General features: G+C 40.2%; 1 protein-coding gene across 2 annotated transcripts in view; it reads left to right on the top strand.

Annotated features, from left to right (window-relative positions):
• The first annotated feature begins 3,148 nt into the window (after positions 1-3,148).
• The window catches only part of LOC137425069 (uncharacterized), a 79,530-nt gene continuing 62,232 nt past the window's right edge, over positions 3,149-20,446 (top strand). For both annotated transcript variants that reach the window (XR_013623132.1, XM_068113082.2), the window contains exons 1-2: positions 3,149-3,450; positions 17,383-17,588. Coding sequence is in view for 1 of the 2 variants with exons in the window: in XM_068113082.2 (XP_067969183.2) it covers positions 3,408-3,450; positions 17,383-17,588 (249 nt within the window). In the remaining variant the exon portion in view is untranslated. The remainder of the gene's footprint in view (positions 3,451-17,382; positions 17,589-20,446) is intronic.

Raw genomic sequence — 20,446 nt, 5'->3', positions numbered from 1 at the left:
TCATTACAACGCCACTTGCATATCATTGGACACATCAAGTCGATTTCTCCACTTTGATTTCAGGTTCAAAAGGCAGAGAAACCTGTTTCACAGAGATACGTAGTTGTGAAGGGAACCAACACATTCATTGCCCTCTTCGCCAAGCTAGGGTAAGCTGCTATCTGCTCACACCAAAACTGCTTAAAATCCAGCCCAGCGTTTCCGAAATCTAGATATGATATGTCCAGAGATACGTCCTTGATATCATGTCTGACATTGAGGGCATCCATCTGTGGAAACCAAGGTCTTCAAGATCATTGGAATCCCCATGCACAGCGATGAAGCTGAGTCTTCAGCTGAGTCTTCTTCCCAGGACTTCACCATTAATTACCAACAGGTTGGTGGTTTCTCTGTTGTCTTCCACCTCCTTTCTGGTCTTGAATCGTGATTTGTCCCCCAGAACCACCCCCTCCCCCCCTCCCCCCCAGGTATCTGCAGGATGCACATGTTGACCTCCACTCATTCGTTCCGAGTTTTGTTTCCAACCTGTGGAACCACCTGACACATTCTCTTCAATTTCATTCTTCCCTCCAGGCTTTCAAGACAGCTGATCACCACCGTCTACAAATCACCCCCGTCCCTCCCTCACCCCCCCCCCCCCCATCCAAAACCATGATCTTTTCTATATCCGATAAACCCATCCTCCCTACCTCCCAGAATTTTGCTTCTGTATCTTGTACGTACTTTATGTTATCCTCTACCCCTCATTGTTACCCACATCCCTTGTTTGTCTGTCAACGGTTTTGCTTTTGTCCCTCAGCTCTGTTGTTGGCGCCCCCCCCCCCCTCTCTCTTTCTGCTGTTCTTTTTGTTGTTACATCCTGATCCATTCTGTGTTCTAGCTTTTACATGAGGCTGGAAGAAAAAATGTTTTCAAAACAAAAAAAGTTTTCCAATGACCAAGTATAGTTTGAGAAGGAATGAGTAAACTTTGTGAAGAAGGATGTTACATTAACATATTGTGGCGTTAAACTCATGTGGGAGTGCAATTGTGGAAGAGCAAAGAGGATTACATGGAGATATGTGTGAGGGGAAATGGTTGGGTGTAGGCATGTGGGAAAGAAAAGACTTGAGGGTGTAGGGGTCAATGGGAATTCAGAAAAGGGGAAGGCGAATGTGGAGGAGGAAGCTTGGACTACGGCAGGGCAACAAGAGGCAAGAAAAAGGGCAATAAGATAATGCAGATATCATGAAATACAAAACGCTGTGGATTACCAAGGGAGGAAAACAGTGAGAAACATTAACAAAAGCAAATCACAAAGAAAAACAAGCTTGCCTGTAGGAATTGCATTTAAATTAATAATGTCCATGTGCAACTTTAAGGTCAAATAAACTGATGACTGTTAGATGTGTGAGCAATTTCAATGTTGAGGTTAGTACAGAGTGATTCATTGAATAACACTAACTGAGACTTATTAACTTATTACAATTATTATTTTTAATTATTATATTTATTATTATTATTACATATTGACGAATTAATTATTAACTTAACTTATCACTATTATTTTATTTATTATAATTATTATTACATATTAACTTATTAATTACTAACTCAACTTATTACTATTATTATTTTTACTTATTATTATAATTATTATTATGTATTGACTCATTAATTATTAACTTAATACTATTTTTTTTTTTTTTTTTTTTTTTTACTTATTATGATAACTGTGATTGTGTATTAATTAATTATTAATTTATTACTATTATTTTTACTTATTATTATTATACTTATTATTACACATTAACTTCTTAATTATTAACTTATTACTATTATTTTACTTATTATTATTATATACTAGCCAAAAGCACCTGGCGTTGCCCGGGTTCTTTTTGAATGAATTTACTACGATAATTCAGCTTTTACTCGTGGTCGTAGAAGATTGACTACTATAATTCAGCTCAGCTTTTAATTGCGAAATGGGCCCAGCCCGACCGAAATAGCCGGCCTCGCCACCTAGCCCATAACCTTCCCGGGGCCCGTCCCGACATTTTTAGTTCTTTTTGAATGAATTTACTACTATAATTCAGCTTTTACTCGCGGCCGTAGACGATTGACTACTATCATTCAGCTCAGCTTTTAATTGCGAAATGGGCCCAGCTCGGCCGAGGTGGGCCTCGATCAGCCTCGCCACCTAGCCTATAACCTTCCCGGGGCCCGTCCCGACATTTTTCGTTCTTTTTGAATGCATTTACTACTATAATTCAGCTTTTACTCGCGGCTGTAGAAGATTGACTCCTGTAATTCAGCTTTTACTCGCGGCCGTAGAAGATTGCCTACAAAAATTCAGCTCAGCTTTTAATTGCGAAATGGGCCCAGCCCGGCCGAAGCGGTCTCGACCGGTCTCGCCACCTGGCCTATAACCTTCCCGGGGCTCGTCCCGACATTTTTTGTTTCAGAGGTTTCCTCCTATCTTTCACCGTTCAGGAGATTAGCTTGCGCAGACAAACAAACAAACAAAAACTTTCTTTTATATAAAATAGAAGATTAGCGTATTAATTATTAACTTAACTTATTAACTTATTACTATTATTAATTTTTATTATTATAATTTTTACATATTAACTTATTAATTACTAACTCAACTTATTACTATTATTATTTTAACTTATTATTATTATAATTATTATTATGTATTGACTCATTAATTATTAACTTAATACTATTATTATTTTTTTTGCTTATTATTATAACTATTATTATGTATTCATTAATTATTAACGTATTACTATTATTTTATTTTTTTCTTCTTCTTATTATTATATATTAACTTCGGCCGGCCCATAGGGGAGAACAGTATTCCATTGAGCTGCGGATGAAAGCCTTGTATGTGGTGAGGAGCTCAGGTGTGCCGAGGAAGGACTTCGCACGACGGAGGATGCCCAGTCAGCGACTGGCTTTGGAGGCCTTTGGAGGAACTTATTAATTATTAACTTATTACGAGTCTTTTACTTATTATTATTATATATTAACTTATTCATTTATTAACTTAACTTATTAACTTATTACTATTATTAATTTTAGTTATATTATAATTTTTACATGTTGACTTATGAACTTAATTTATTAACTTCGACAATTCGTGACGCGTTTGCTATACGGTTGCATAAGAGCAAACGTGTCACTAAGTGTTTAAGTTGTGGCCTTGGAAGCGATGTCGACACTGCGACACGCACACACACATCAGCCGCGGTGAACGATGACAACAAAAGCCACAGAAATGACCGAGGTACTCGCTGGTTCCTGCCGATAAGAAAGGCCGTTTGTCCCGCCCGTTCCGTGGATGCTGAACCAGAATCCACCCACTGTTGTCCTACGGAGAGGGAGAGAGAGAGGGAGAGAAGGAGAAGAGAGAGGACGTCATGGCTTGCTGGGATCAAGCTCTGCTGTTCACGTGTCTGGCAGGTACACATGATTTGTTTGCATTCCCACTGCAATCTCTGCTCGGTGTCGATCACAAATTCCCGTTGGCTTTCTATTCTCATTTTACCACCCTCGCCAATCGTCCCACCTTGAGATTGTCTTTGTTTACATTCCCATCCCATCAGTCATCCTGCTGACCTCTCACCGCACCCATTGATCTTCCACATTTGCATTTCCACATCGCAGTCTTTGACCTTAACAATATGAACTGCCACTGCGGCTGGTTGCAGCACGAAGATGACGTCATAAAACACTTTTACTGTCTAAAGTCCTCTGCATTTCGGTCACAAATGTAAGCGTTGCCTTTTCCGTTCGTGCAACTGTCTATTGTTGTCACGTTCAACTATTTCCTTCATTTCTCAGATAGTGAGGTCAAATCATTAGAAACAGTAAATACATTCAGTGAGCAATGAATGATGACACACTCACAATGAACTCCAAGTCTATTTTCTCCGTAGAAGCTTCTCTGTTTAATTTCATGTCACTATTCATTGTTCACTGTAGTTTCTGTTGAAGTGAGTTTTGCATATTATTTACATTTTAAACAACCTTATTTTTGAGTACGTATATATATATATATATATATGACAGGATGTCATCGTAAGTAACATGCTTGTCTCTGAGATTTCTAATATTAGGGTTCATCCCTGGTGGAATTGGATTTGAAATTTTAAAAATATATATATTCAATCTGTATCTGGGCAATGTATTGTGTATGCCTTTATAAATAATAATATGATGCCTTTGATAAGGGTACTCTGGTCAATTCCAGTCCTGGTCATGAGCACAGGACTGACATCTTCAGCATCCTTCATCATCTGCAACCATCATGGCGTGTTGTGATACTTAGATGTATTTGATCACGTTTTGCAATATGTAAATGTTTAGGTCACATTGAATTTTTTTCCTTCTGTTAGTGAAAGCACATTTCACAAGAGGATCCAGAATGACAGTGGCACTATCTATTTGCCCATTTGTAATAGAGCATTTGCAGAATGTAGTGACATAGACATCCTATAAGCATCATGCATTGTTGGATAGGCTTGTAATGTCGATTTTCGATTCGACCTTGTCACACAAACGACCTCTCCACCAAGTTTTGTCCAAATCCGTCCATAACTTTTTGAGATATCCTGCTATGTATCGTTTTTGGCCCTATCTCCCCATGGTGAAGAATCACTTTAAAAATTCTGGTAGCCGGATCCGGATCTTCACCAAAATCTAATCATTTCATCATTGTCACATACGCTACATCTCTGCCAAATTTTGTCCGAATCCGTCCACAACTTTATGAGATATCTTGTTCACAAACAGACAGACAGACAGGGGTGAAAACATAACCTCCATCCATCTTCGGTGGCGGAGGTAATAAGGTCGATATTTACGGCACTTTTATTGATATTTTATTGAGATTAATTTCTCAATTCCAAAATTTACCATTTGATAAATTATAGGGAGGGCAGGATAGTTCAGAGGTATGTACAGTCACGTTTTGAGCGATCGAATCTCAACCCAGCAATGAACTCTCGCCCTGGTGTTTCACATGGAGGATGCGACGTCAATCTGAAGGACGTTAAGCCACAGGGTTTTGATAAATTCTGAAGTTTTGATAAATGCAGACGAAGAGTGATCTCTTTGATAAATTATGAAGTTTTGATAAACTCAGAAGAAGAGTGACCCTTTTGATAAATTCTGGAATTAATTATTTGACTTTTGCACTAATTTGAATCCAACATTTTAAATTTATATAGTAAATGAATTTATTCAACTCAGTACTCTTTTGAAAGTTAAAAACAACATTACCAGGGTTCATGCAAGTTTAAAGAACAAGTTGTTTTCAGGAAGTGTTCCAGCTACCATTAAGCAGCATATCAACAGAAACAAACAAACAAAAAATACACAAGTATCAACAAAATGGTGAAATTTGCAATGATCTCGCTCATATAACATTTCCTCGTATTCTTGGGATTAAAATGGAAAATTGTAATCGATGACCAAAAGCACTCAATTTAAGGAATATTGTAAATCATTTGCATGAACATTTCCACATCTGAGGAAGCTGTCATAGAGAGGGTTCAGCAGATGGCTACAAATTCATTCTGGAGTGATCTGGACGAAGCTATGAGGATAACTGAAGGAGACAGGACTTCATACATGAGGAAGGAGACAGTTACGAGGGGATTTGATTGAAATGTTTAAGATAATGAAGGGCGTGGACAAGGTAGGTACAGTGGAGATTTTCAGCAAAGAGGCCAGTGTTAGTACCAGGGGCCATAGTTTGATGGTAAATAAGGTGAGGGTTAGGATAGTTTTAAGGTATGGGGTAGGTGTCTTCAGTCAGAGAGTGATTAATGTATCGAATGGTTTCACCAGAAACTCAGGGAGTGGATATGTTCAAATGGGAATTAGATAGGTACCTGGCTGGATTGGAGATATAGGGGTATGAAGATATTGGCAGGACTTGTAGTTATAGCTTGAGTATGCATAGGTCATTGTTATCTCCACTACCGTAGGTGGACAGAGGTTATGTTTTCACCACTGTTTGTGTGTCTGTCTCTGAGCTAGGTATCTCAAAAGGTTATTGATGGATTCGAACGAAAGTTGGTGGACAGGTTGGGTATGTGACAAGTAGAATTGATTAGATTTTACCAAAAATAAAAAAACCTAATGAAAATAAAAAAATCTTTAATTAAAATTAGTTAAAATAAAAAAAGTACATTTTTTATTTCTAAATATTAAAAAAAAAGGATTTCATTTGCATTTGGATACTGTAATTGTTAAAGTGATCCTTCACCATTGAGAGATAGGGCCAAAAACGATATATAGCATGATATCTCAAGAGTTATGGACGGATTCGGGCAAAGCTTGGTGCACACGTTGAGTGTGTGACAAGAACAAGCTGATTAGAGTTTGGTTTACATTCGGACTGTTCAACCTGGCATTCAGCCTGGTGGAGGTATGCACTCTACTGAGTGCCCTTCTCGTTAACATCTGCAGTGATTCTGATGTCCGTGAGAGGGTCTCATCAATACTAATTGTGTGGTCAGTGTGGTCAGTTTGGCCATTCCTCACCCTAAAACCGCTTTCACCCACTCATCCACCCTATCCCCGAAACAAACAAGCAAACAAACAAGAAATATGTCGTGTATAGCACGATACTTGCGAAATCCCTAAAATAAGCTGTTGGCCTATGATGACCTCAAAAATAATTGGTGGTTGAATTTAGTGACCAGATATGCAAATCCTCTTCAAATTTCAAGTTAACTGGATGAAAATTGAGGATTTTAGAAACTTTGCCTTTGTTGACCTTTTGGCCTATGTTGACCTCAAATATAATTGGTGGTTGGTTTCAGTAAGCTGATATGCAAATCCTCTTCAAATTTCAAGTTAACTGGATGAAAATTGAGGATTTTAGAAACTTTGCCTATGTTGACCTTTTGGCCTATGTTGACCTCAAATATAATTGGTGGTTGGTTTCAGTAAGCTGATATGCAAATGCTCTTATAATTTCAAGTTAACTGGATGAAAATTGAGGATTTTAGAAACTTTGTCTATGTTGACCTTTTGGCCTATGTTGATCTAAAATATAATTGGTGGTTGGTTTCAGTAAGCTAATGTGCAAATCCTGTTCAGATTTCAAGTCAATCGGATGAAAATTGAGGATTTTCGAAATCTAAAAAAGTGTATGACCTTTTGTGTATGTTGACCTTGTGACCTATGTTGATCAAAAAAATAGTTGGTGGTTGAATTCCATTAACTGATATGAAAATCATAAAATAAAATTTCAAGTCAATCAAATGAAAATTGAGGATTTTAGAATTTTAAAAAGGTTGTTGACCTTTTGGCCTATGTTCTCAAAAGTACTTGGTGGTTGAATGAATTTAGCTGATATGTAAATCCTATTCAAATTCAAGTCAATCGGATGAAAATTGGGGATTTTAGAAATCAGAAAAAGTGGTTGACCTTTGGCCTATGTTGACCTTTTGGCCTATGCTGATCTCAAAAATAGTTGGTGGTTGAATGAATTTAGCTGATATGTAAATCCTATTCAAATTCAAGTCAACCGGATGAAAATTGGGGATTTTAGAAATCAGAAAAAGTGGTTGACCTTTGGCCTATGTTGACCTTTTGACCTCATAAGTATGTAGGATTTTGTTATACCAGGAACCCTACCATTTGGTGAAGTTTCGTGAATATCGGTTAAAATTGTGTCCTGTAGGCAAGTATAAGTGAGCGGATAGACAAAAAAACACACAAACAAACAAACCGGAGTGATCAACATACTTTTCAAAAAGATGTTTTCCCCCCAAATAATAACGCACAAGACCAACCAATATGCTTGAAAAATCTTCGATTTTGGCAACTAACAGCTAGAACGGCACTCAGTCGAGCACATACATTTTGAAATACAATTTGATAAGTTGTGGCCCTTTGAAGCGAAGGCGGTTTTTCCACCAAAATATGACGCACCTGATAATATGCTGAAAGTCGTACTCCTCAAAACTAGCCTTTCAAAACAACAGGATATGGAGAGAGAAAAGAGGGGAAGTTAGGTCAGGAAAACATGATGGATATTCTGTGTCGAGAATTCTCGTTTCCTACTTTTGTGACAGAGACGCTTAAACGAAGCAGTTACCGAGGCCTCACGGCACATGCACTTTATGGCACTTTGCTATTTAATCTCGGTAACATCTAAGATCCGTTAAATTCCTCATGTCTGTGCAAATTTAAAGGACATCTGGAGTGATTTTCCTTGAGATTTGTCAGTACACTTATTAGTTGCTTTTCCTTTGTCTCCTTGGTTAATTGTCTGCTAAGCAATATTTATAAGAGCCTCCTGGCTTGTCTTTGTGGTGTAACAATTTTTTGCTTTTGACAGGTTTGATTGTCTTAACAAGATGGTTCAGAGATAACGTTCTTACCTTTGAGCTATATAGTCTGGGTCCGATACTCGACTCAACTTTCAACTGTTGGAATTGTGCGTCACAAAAAGGACGTTGCTCCATGAGTGTGTCATACCTCGGATGAACATTAAGCTGGGTGTTTCTTCTGCTAACTTTAGATGGTGAATGTTAAATATCCCACAGTGTCTTTTGACAAAAAGTGGGTAAGTTGTTGTTGGCAAATGCACATTGGACTGAAATTCATTTCCAAAATTCAGCCTGGTAGTTGCATCACTAATGATGCGCCCGCTGGTTTCATACAACTGGGCCGAAATCAATCCCAGGCTCACCAGTTCACATGTGAGTTTACAGATCTCTTGGTTATCTTGCCATTTCCAGTAGGCGAGCTATCGCCGGCACCCTGGCCAGATTCCTGCCCTAACCCACGGGGGCATCAGTGGGTATAGTCGTTCCTCTTAGGTATGACGCAATCTCCAGGCTGAAGTCATGATTCATTCCTGGCCCAGTGTACATATGTTTCAATGTAGGTTTAATCTAGTTGCAGGTGCTATTTATTACAACAACAACAACTACAACAACATGCATTTTAAGGCCATTTTCCCTGCTAGAGCGGGGGTTAGCCTTGCGTTCCCCATGACAATCTTCTCCATTTTGCCCTATTTTCTACATCTGTCCTTGTTAACCCCCTTGCCCGCATTTCTTCTTCCACCACCTTTAGCCAAGTCTTTCTCGGTCTTCCCCGTCCTCTACTTCCTTCTACATTCAGTTCCATCACTCTTCTCAACCAGTCACTTTCATCCTTCCTCAACACATGACCAGACCATCTCAACCTGTTCCTCTTCACAGCATCCATCACAGGCTCTATTCCCATCATCTTTCGCAATTCATTTGATGTAGGCGATTACATACTGTCATTACATATTATATATGACAATTACATATTGATTTGATGTAGGATACATACTGTCACCCTGGTATTTATTACATCCATAAAAAAAAAGTTTCCTTCAAGAGGCTTACAATAACACAATTTGTCATACAATACCTGAATATGATGCAAGTTGTTTCTTTGAATGTCTTACGAATTCTTACTGACAAATATGCCAATGGAGAGGAGTCCAAAATTGAAAAAGAATAATAGTAAGAGGGAGAATTGCTCTGCGATACATGTCCACTACCGGTCCCAATGTTCCAAGCAAAAAGGGAATAACTCCATGGAAAATTGGTGAAACGTTCCAAAACTCAAACATGTTCTGCACATCGTTATAATAAATTAATTTACCAAGTTTCAGTTGAATATGTTAAAGGGTATGGGAAAGGCAGTACAGAAAACCACAGGTGGGACAGACAGACGGAGAGCAAACCGATAGTCCCCTCCAGGTATGGGACTAAGATACCTGTTTAGAAAATAGAGGATTTTCTTTATAATATGTTCTGAATTATTGCCATTAAAATGATTCATGTCCATCCAAGGATTTGTGTCATTGCTTTTGTAGTGTTGGAGCATCATCATAGACAAGCATTTGCAAAGACACAAAAATGTGAACACAGGGAACAGTAGGGGTATTTTTAATCTTGTCACAGTTGCCAGGAAAAATAAGATTTCAAGAAGGAAGTGCCAAAAACATGGCATTTTAGGCAGGAAATAGGCCTAGCTTCCTTACGTTTTAGTGATCGTTTTGTTGAGCAGCGTCACAGTAATTGTGAGATCAAATCTTGCTGGGAGCTGCAGTAAGTATTAAGGATTTAGAAGTTGAGTTTTCAGAAATTGAGCTAATCTCAGTAGAATTTCCTATGTCACGATGGAAATGTCAGTAAAAACCCATATGGTTCATAAATGTCGTTCAGTGAGTGGGTAATCTCCTTACCCTACCTGCTCTGGGCCTTCTATGATGCCAGTCCACACATTGCGGTTGACTCATGCTCTCAAAACAATTCGGGAGAGGCATGAAAATGCAAACTGTAAAAGGTGAATGATGTGTCAAGTCATCAAAATAATTAAATAGTTTTAAATAAGATGCAAATACCAGTACAAGAATTCCAGTAGCATCCTGAGAGACAAGGATGGATTAACAAGGAGAGATGCAGAAAATAGGGCAAAATGGAGAAGATTGTCATGGGGACCGCAAGGCTAACCCTTGCTCTAGCAGGGGAAATGGCCTTAAAATGCATGTTGTTGTGTGTTGTTGTATCCTGAGGAGTATTCAGACTTGTCCAAGGACATAACCTGGCTATTGGAGTGCATCCAGGATCATTTAAAGCAGTTTTGACACCCTGGGACAGTTTAATTGTTTGTCGTGGCTTTGCCACATCACCGGTCGAGCTGCATTGCTTGGAAATGTTCCATTTTTCTCAACGGCATTAATCTGTCCTTGCCAGATTTTATTTTCGTTACGTAAGGCAGGGCCTGGGATGTGCATGCATAGATCAATTTTGTTTTCTGTACCCTGGTGTTGGGCTAGCGGCTAGGGTGCCAGCTTAGGATCCTAGGATCCTGGGTTCGAATCCCGGTCGATCGCTGAATTAACGCCAGGGGGGTTGACTCAGCCTGTCATCCTTCCGAGGTCGGCAAATTGAGTACCAGTTCACTGGTAATTCCCTGCTTGTCGTAAAAAGGCGACAAAAAGGGTTGGCGGCAGGAAGGGCATCCGGCCGTAAAACATTGCTTCAAAAAAGGGGACCAAAAAACAACAACAACCACGGTCCCCGAAAAAGGCCAACCCCCGCTTTGCAGGGAAAAATGGCCTCTAAAGGTGGTTTTTTTATTGTCCAAAGCTCAAGTAAGGCTTTGTACACAGACATTAGGACACAAATTAAAGTATTACAGGGAAATCCGCACGTGTGACCTTTATGTTGTGACGCAAGGGGACCATATACCATTTATGACTTCAAAACTCTGTGCTACCAAGGGCAACTTGCTGATTAAAGGGTTATAATTTTTTTTTACTACCATGATGCATATTTACTTACTTTATTTGTTTTTTGTAGTTGTTCCCTGTTTGTTCCCTAATCCCTGTTTATATACTTTTATATTAATATTCAAAGGAACAATCTATATATAATGTATGTATCTATGTCCATTCTATACTCATGGTTGGACAGCTGGTCTGATACCACCTACAATCGTAACCTGAAAAAAAGAATACGTCCGCCATATTGGTGCTATGGTAAGCCTAACACATCTTCGGAAATGTCATATTCACAATTGACATTGTCCCTATAAGGAACTTCCTATACGTTTTCCATTCAGTGTACAACGACCTAAGCGACTGCTAAACGATCATCAAGTATCAAAAGAAATACTTGTGAAGGTGACAGTATGTGAAGGCCTCATGCTTCAGGCCTTAGGCTTCATGCCAATGGCCAGTGCAATTGGAATTATCCGAGCTATATAGCCACATTAAACCACAATGTATTATATATGCACATAAGCAGTATGCATGTTTTGCTTCATTTACATAACCCAGGTTATATTTATTTTTGGAAGCGATTGAGGCAGTGGTCTGTTGCCTATACACCACCCAAATAAAAGATGTATAATAGAAAAACGTGTTACATGCTTGAAGAAGATCGCCTGTAGGGCAGGCACTCTGCTGGTTGTTTTAATTCAATATGGAAGCTCAAAAGCTTGGTCCAAAGGGACTAATCACTCACTGTGATGCTTTGTTTACACTCACAGCCAGGAGCAGGCACCAACAGTGGATGTTGAGGAAGGAGTTTACGTGTTTTGGGGAAGGGGGGGAGGGTGTGGGTGAAAGAGAAGAGATTCTTGTTTGGTTGGATGGATTTAAGCTGTCACTGTTTCATCACCAGAAATGGTTTAATATTTCTCGAACAAATGTGCAATATTTCCCACGTGCACAGCTGATGGCATTACACCATTGAGGTGTCTTACATGATGTCAACTCCTTATTAGAGGAGGTGCAAAAAAGTGGGCTTGGTGTGGCATATTTACTTTCAATCTGAAGATGATGTCATAAAAATCCGATTGGATGTATTGTTGACAAAATAGAAGTGATGCTCGTAGAGAGAGTGTGATGGTTGTCCAGACCTGCACAGCAGTACACAGCTATGGTAGCATTCTTTATGATGTTGAATGTGCCTCTGTTGCACCAGTTTAACTGTTTTAGGTTGATCTGAATCCCTAAGCAATTGATCTTGTGTTATGCTCGGTGCCACTGGCTTTAACCAACAACCAGAGCCATTGAGACGGTTGGAACCGTCAAAAGCCATTCATAGATTAATTTTTTTGGCGAAACCATGTGACGCATCAAATGTCTAAATCCTTTATATCACTATTTCTCATTGAAAGTACAGGACATACTGCAGGTTGTACAACCTCTGATGAGAACAGTCAAGTGTTAACGGTGCTTATTGAACTTCCTAATTTGATTATACTGCTAATATATTCTTCTCCCCTTTACCAATTATTTTTTTATCTCTTTAAAATTCACGAGTCCAAAAGTCATTGCTTTTACCAAGAACGTGAAATCTTCAATAACAACAAAAAACCTAATTCTTTTTACAATATGTATTTGAGCTTGTTTATAAACTACAACTCATGAGTCAAATTGTCATATTTATATATTTGCACCATGTACAACCTTTCACATTTATTCTTCCATATTTTCGTTTAGTTTAAACCGTTTAAACCGTTTCGTTTAGTTTTCGTTTAGTTTAGTTTAGCCTGGTGTTGGCTTAGCGGTTAGGGTGCCGGCTTGGGATCCTCGGATCCTGAGTTTGAATCCCGGTCGATCGCTGAATTAACGCCAGGGGGGGGTTGACTCAGCCTGTCATCCTTCCGAGGTCGGCAAATTGAGTACCAGCTTGCTGGGATGAATGACCACGGTGTGTACCCCGATTTAGAATAGGTACACCGTATCCCTGCGCATCGTAAGAGCGTGACCAAGGGTTGGCGTCAGGAAGGGCATCCGGCCATAAAAACATTGCCTCAAACAGGGAACCATGATTGTCATGGGGCCCGCTAGGCTAACCCCCGCTCTAGCGGGGAAAATGGCCTTAAAACGATCATTCATTTTTTCATTCATTTTCGTTTAGTTTAAAATTAATTATAGTACATAAACAGAAGCGTATATAAAAACCATCACCTGCTATTTTGGAGTTTAAATTTTTTTTTTCTGAAGAATAGCTGTTATTGAATGAATACGTTTATTCCAGGCCGAATGAGACTAAACTATGAGGAGCAGCTGAAGGAGAGAGGGCTTTATACATCGGAAAGGAGACGATTACAGTAAAAAGGGATCTAATATAGATGTTTAAGACAATGAACGATTTAGAGTTTAAGACAAAATAAATGCAGAAGTGTTTTTCACTAGAATGTACAATGACAGACATTGTATTTTATTAGCCTATCTCCGCACAGCGGGAGACGGGGTTTTGCAATCACTTCTGTCTGTTTGTCCGGGCTAGAACTTTTTTTTACCATTTGAGCTTTTGTCATAAAATTTTCAAAAAAAGCTTTAGTCTGATAATATGGAGAAGTCAAATTAGTAATGTGGTCAATGTTTAAAGGTCAGCGTCACATAAAATCGTCAATTTTCCTCCAATTGACCTGAAATTTTAAGAATGTGCATATTGGGTCACTGAATTGGTTCACCAATCAAAAGCTATAACCGGATTGTTTTTTTTTTAGTTCAAAAGTTCAAAGTTGCGTAGCATTATCAATTTTCATCTGATTGACTTGAAATTTGAGCAGGATTTACACATTGTGTCACTGAAGCCTTTTGCCTTTGAGGTCAAAATGTCAAAGTCAGCTAAAATCGTCAATTTTTTGCATTTCTTTAGCTGTTGTCATCATGTTTAGCATACAGAAGAGAACAAGTCTGAGTACAAAGCAGACACAGATGGGCTTGTACTAAAACTAGAAAGCATCTGAAAATGCAAAGTATTTACTTCTGGAATTTGCAGCCGATTTCGTCCAGTAAGCCGAGAAACGAATTTTTAGTCCCTATTTTAGAGTTACAAAGAAACGATCCCATATAAAGAGAGGGGTGCTTTGCCGCTCCCTTGATTTTATTTTTATTTCTATTTTTTGTATACAGAATCGAGGCTCCTGGAAGAGCAAGAACAATGAAAGGCGACAGCACAAAAGGTATAGTAGAGAGAGAGGAGGGATACACCAACAGCAGAGGTGTACAGACTTGGAAATATAATGGGTTTGGGAGCAATAAGGGGTAAGGGAGAATTCATGGGGTCGACAAGGTGGTTACAGAAATAAATTGCCAGCCAGCAAGGAAGAAATGGAAATTTGGAAGGAGGTTGGCTTGGGGATGGGGGGCAGGTGAGGTGGGGTGGGGGGGGGGGGGGAGGGGGAGAGATAGCGAGTTGAAGAGATCATGGTTTTTGGATCTGGTGAACAGCTGTCTTGAAGACTTAGAGGGAAGAATGTGATTGAAGAGATTGTGGAAGATGGTTCCACAGGTTAGAAAAAAGAGGAACAAATGAGTGGAGGTGAACAATGATTCGGTATTTTAGGAGTTTGACCAGAAGGAGGTTGATTGTGCACCTCATGCACTCTGCAGAAACCTAGGTGGGACAAAGCATGGAAAGAGGAGAGGGTGCAAGACAAGAAAGGAAGCTGTAGAAGATAGGGAGACCAACAACCTGTTTGCATTGGGAAAGTGATAGGCCCATAGCCTCACCTTCATCGTGGGAGATTCCAATGATCTTGAAGGCCTTTTTCCATGGTGTCAAGCTGAGCAAGGTGTGAAGCAGGGGAGCCAGCCCAGAGGGGAGAGCAGTACTCCATCAAGCTGCAGATGAAAGTCTTGCAGGTGGATAGGAGCTCCGGTGCTCCAAGAAAAGGCTTTGCACGACGCCAGTCGGAATCTGGCTTTGGGGGCTAAGTTTGAAATGTGGCTTGCCCAAAATAGATCATGGCTGAGAGTGAGATCGAAGAGTTTGAGTGACTGAACCTCTTCAAGAGGGATGTTGAAAAAGTAGATGGGGGACGGAGGGGTTATGTAGGTACGGTCTGATCAGAGAGAGAGAGAGAGAGAGAGAGAGAGATTGTGTGGGATTTCTCAGGGTTAAAATACACTAGGGCATGCCCGTACTATATATAAGCTAGGACGTGCCCGTACGTGGGTGCCCGTTCCTTGCCAAAAAAAAAAAAAAAAAAAAATTTGTGTAGGGGTGTGTGTGTGTAAACATCCTAGGGCGTGCCCGTACGTGGGTGCAAAAAAACATGCGTGCAAACAACAACAACAAAAAAAAACTTTGAAACCACGTGGCAGTAACGACCACAGAACCCCCCCCCCCCCTCTATTTACATGAATGGTTTGGTCCATTCGCAACGACCACAGAACCCCCCCCCCCCTCTATTTACATGCAATGGTTTGGTCCAAAGCGAACGGTTTGGTCCATTCGATGTGATTCGATGATTCGATGTGAATGGTTTGGTCCATTCGCAACGACCACAGAACCCCCCCCCCCCCCTCTATTTACATGAATGGTTTGGTCCATTCGCAAAGCCAAAGCGAACGACCACAGAACCCCCCCCCCTCTATTTACATGAATGGTTTGGTCCATTCGCAAAGCCAAAGCGAACGACCACAGAACCCCCCCCCCCCTCTATTTACATGAATGGTTTGGTCCATTCGCAACGGCAAAGCGAACGGCGAACGGCTAAATCGCCATAGCTCGGTAAGTACTTGTCCGATTAATTTCAAACCTTGAAAAGGCACATCCTCGGGTCCCCAGCAATATACCTGGCAAGTTTCAAGTATATCGGACCGGTAGTTGTCGAGAAACAGCGGTCACAGACAAACAGACAAACGTACAAACGTACAGACAGAGATTACTGGAATTATAGATAGATATTACAAATGTTTGAAAGTTTGTGATTTTTGTCAAGGTCTGAAGAGAGGGAAGAGGCCGCTGCTTGCCTAGCTGAAGGATGAATGATGTAACAGCAGAGGGTGGAGTCACAGCAAATAGAGAAAAGGGATTTTCCAGTCAGAAAGATTAATTTATGAAGATTAGGAATATGACTGGGCACAGAACACTGTCCAAGGGCACTCTAGGCTTGGCAGGGAGAGAGAGAGACACATGTTGGCTAGGAGTGTAGAGGAGGTCAGGAAACCATGTGTGGATTTGTCCTTGGGTGCCATAGGCAGAGAGTTTGGAGAGCAAGACAAGTTGCGAGACTATTGAAAGCTTGTGATATGTCTAGAAAGATTGCCCTGATCTCATATCTGATCCAACTGTTTGACCAGCTTGTGATTCTAATAAGGTCTGAAAAGAGGGAAGAGGCTGCAGCCTGCCTTTCTGAATGATGAGGGATGGCACAGCAGAGGATGGAATCATAAGACAGTCCCTTCGGAGAGCTCCTCATTATTCTACCATTACTGCCATGGCTGTTGCTTTGCAAAATGGTCAGCTACAGTTACTCCACCGATGATAAATCCTCATTCCACTCAGGTGGCTTCAACTCGCTACCCTTAATGTCTCTGCCTATATCTGCAGAACTAATGGATCTGCTTCTTCTTCAATTTTTGCACCTAATTTTTTTTGAATCAGCTGCCTCTTTGGCTTTCCTAACTACCAATAAACTTCAGCAGTTCAAGCTGAGATCAATGAGATCAATAAGCTGTAGCCTTTCTCTTTGACCAGTAGATTACAGCGAGCACATCAAGGATTGTCAGATAGGACCTGTTTGGAGATTCCATGTAGATATCGTAAACTTGTGTAGGTGTATTCTTTAGCCTGAAATTGTTTGTGTCAATGACAGTCTCTCTTCTTCCAGGACACACTTTGAAGAAGGTATCTTCTTTTTCAATTTGAGGTTTTACAAAACTAGCAAGTTGCCGGTGCAATTGACTAAAATAACCAACAGTACCACCAGCATCTGTGCAATTGATAAAACATAAAATGGGGGATTATTGTTGCCTAATTACCTGTTCAGATCTTGACAAGCACACGACTATGTTGTATGTGTATATTGTGACATATTTATCATGCCAAACTTGCAGCACATTGTGTTTTTCAGGGCTGATGAGAAATGTACGTCTTGATCCCCAGCATCATCTTCCTAAACCTCAATCGACCATTCGCTGTGGAATAAATCAGAATGTGAAGCTGCAGTGTCTCCGCCATAAGGAATCGCACTTCGATCCGGTCGTCTGGTTCATCTCACAAAACAAGACATGTCTGACACCTGACTACATCATATCTTATATTGATTATCATCATAAGGTTAGAACATTATTCGTCATGATGGCACTAAAGTTGCTTTCCCACTCACCTAAATAAGTCACACTGCCCTCAGATTGCTGCTTTCAGACTTTGCATCCTTGGGACCTTTCACACTTGTGAGAGGAGTTCTGTGTATTTTTGATGGAAGCAGAGCAAATGAAAGCACAATAAAAATATTCCTCGGGAATAGTGGAATTGGAAGGCACCCTCCAGCAAATGTGTCTGGTCTCTGCCAAATTTGTGCTCTTATATGCCATCTTCTTGTGCTCTTATTAGTCCCCTACCGGTGTACACCGGAGGAGACTATAGGTTTGCACTCCGTCCCTCCGTCTGTCCGTCTGTCAGTCCGTCAGTCCACCACGCAAAGAACAGCTTTCCGGACTTTTTTCCTAAACTCTTAATGCTAATGATTTCAAACTTGGTACATGGTTTCCTCATGATAAGTTACAGATGAAGTTCGAACTTCACGACGTTTCGATCATTTTTGACAAAGTTATGGCACTTTGAACTTTGGTAATTTCCCCAACAGTTTTCCGGACGACAGACTGCCGGTAGGGGACATGTATTGCAGTGCAATACTCAGAATGCTTGTTTTTTCTGCCAATTATTGCTATCTTTGTGCGAGGTCCGCCGGGGAAATGGTGATCATCAAGTGAGAAAGCATCAGGTCCATTTTTTTAAGTCTTTGGTTCCCAGGAAATACTAAAAGAGCAATAAACTTTTCTGACACCTCGAGGTAAGGATTTAATTTAATGCACTAAACTTTGTTCCTAGTTTACATTTCCATGATTATAATCAAGGGAGCTTGTGATCCCGGAGTGATGGGATGGAGTACGATTAATTCATCTGTGTGAAGTTTGCTGCATTCATAACATCTACACTTTGGTCATCTCTGATTCAATTCCCAGCACATTGGGGCTTGCATTCATTTTGTAGGCACGGTCATGGTGTGAGATTAAAAAGCAATTATTTTCTTGCTGTGCGGCACATAGGGCTGCCGAGGCAGTTTCTTTGGCTAGGGGGCACAATCTTGGACAGATTGACACTCAGACACAGGATATTCGACTGACTTATTTCCCAGTAAGCTGGCACTCATTTTGCAGACCTCAGAAGGATAACAGGATGAGTCGACACACCTGGTTTAATTAACGGCATGAGCATGGGGCTTCAAATCAGGGTCATAACATCTTACGCCAGCCACTTTAACGTTAAGCCAAATCCAGGCTAGATTCAAAAGATAAAAACGAAATTGATGATGTAAAATGTTTTCGTCCTTTAACATTAACTTTTAGTTATTTAATTTAATGACGAACAACATCTTACACATTGATTAATTTCCCCATTGTTACATCCGCCACTGAAGGTGGATGGAGATTGTGTTTGCACCACTGTGTGTTTGTGTATGAACAGAATATCTCAAAAAGTTGTAGACGGATTCAGACGAAATTTTACGGACAGGTTGGGTGGGTGACAATAACGAAATGATTAGATTTTGGTGAAGATCCGGATACTGGAATTTTTAAGTGATTCTTCACCATTGAGAGATAGGGCCAAAAACGATATATAGCACGATATTTCAAAAAGTAGTGGACGAATCATGACAAAACTTTGTAGATGAGTTGTTTAGGCTACAAGAACAAGCCGATTCGATTTTGGTTTCGGTACGGCCTATCGGTGGGATTCAAAACGTAAACTGTTCAGCCTGGCGGAGGTGTATGCTCTATACCAAGTGCCGTTCTAGGTCCAGATGGGTTAATTCCCCCAGCATTGGCATACAATCTTAGTTTGACTTGTAATACCACCTCCCACCAGGAGCGGCGCTATACAATATAAATGTACATAGAAAAACTTGTGTGCTGCCCCCACCCTCAATTACAGAGGTGGGTGGGGAACTCTGAATTTATTTAATAGTCTAAAACCTTGTCGTGCATACCCAGAGTATACAGCCACCAATATTAACTCATTTCATACAGCGGTTCAGGAGTGCATAGAAGTCAAACAAAAACAAACACACAACCAGACGTTTCTTAAATTATATATAGCATGAAAACAATCATGTGTATTTACATTTTAATCTTCTGAGAGAAATCACAGATTACGGATTAAATTAGTGTCATGTGTTTTACATTTTTTCAATTTATCTTGAGCATAATAAATTTCTTCTTGGCTTTTTCACATTAACTCAAAATCAATATTCTAAATTTCCATGGCCAAGGTGATGGTAAACACTTTATTTATTCAAACACTTTATTAATTAATACAATGCAAACTTATAATACAGTATCACATTATGACTTGCATCATATAAACTGCATTTCTTGATGTGCATTTGCTTTTAAGTGTTTTTACCTGCAACACCTGCAACATACATTTCACGTGCCTTCGATACGGTCTGGCACCCCGCTCTGCTCACCAAAACTCCTCCTTTGGTATCCATGGAAATCTCCACGCATGGCTGGCGGACGTCCTCTCTGGTCGTAGTCAACGTGTGGCCCTGAATGGGTTTCTCTCATCTCCTCTTCCTGTTCAGGCTGGAGTTCCCCAAGGTAGTGTTCTGGGCCCTGTGCTTTTTCTGGTCTTCATCAATGATCTCTCTGACTCTCTTGAAAATCCTCTCTATCTCTTTGCTGACGACTCTACTCTCTGTCGCTCCATTCCTCATCCCTCAGATCGGCAGTCTGCAGCCTCCTCACTCTCTGCAGACCTGGACAAAATCACAGACTGGGCAAACAAATGGAACATGTCTTTCAATCCTGATAAATCTCACACTCTTACGATGTCTCTCCGAAAAGACCGACTGGAAAACCCTCCCATCCACTTTCTGAATAATCCTCTCCAAGAAGTTCTGTCACTCAAGC

This window comes from Myxine glutinosa, chromosome 4 (genome assembly GCF_964187855.1).
Source record: "Myxine glutinosa chromosome 4, kmMyxGlut1.1, whole genome shotgun sequence".
Taxonomy (NCBI): Eukaryota; Metazoa; Chordata; class Myxini; order Myxiniformes; family Myxinidae; genus Myxine; species Myxine glutinosa.
Note: the sequence above shows the minus strand (reverse complement) of the source record. Positions and strands in the feature narration are given on the sequence as shown.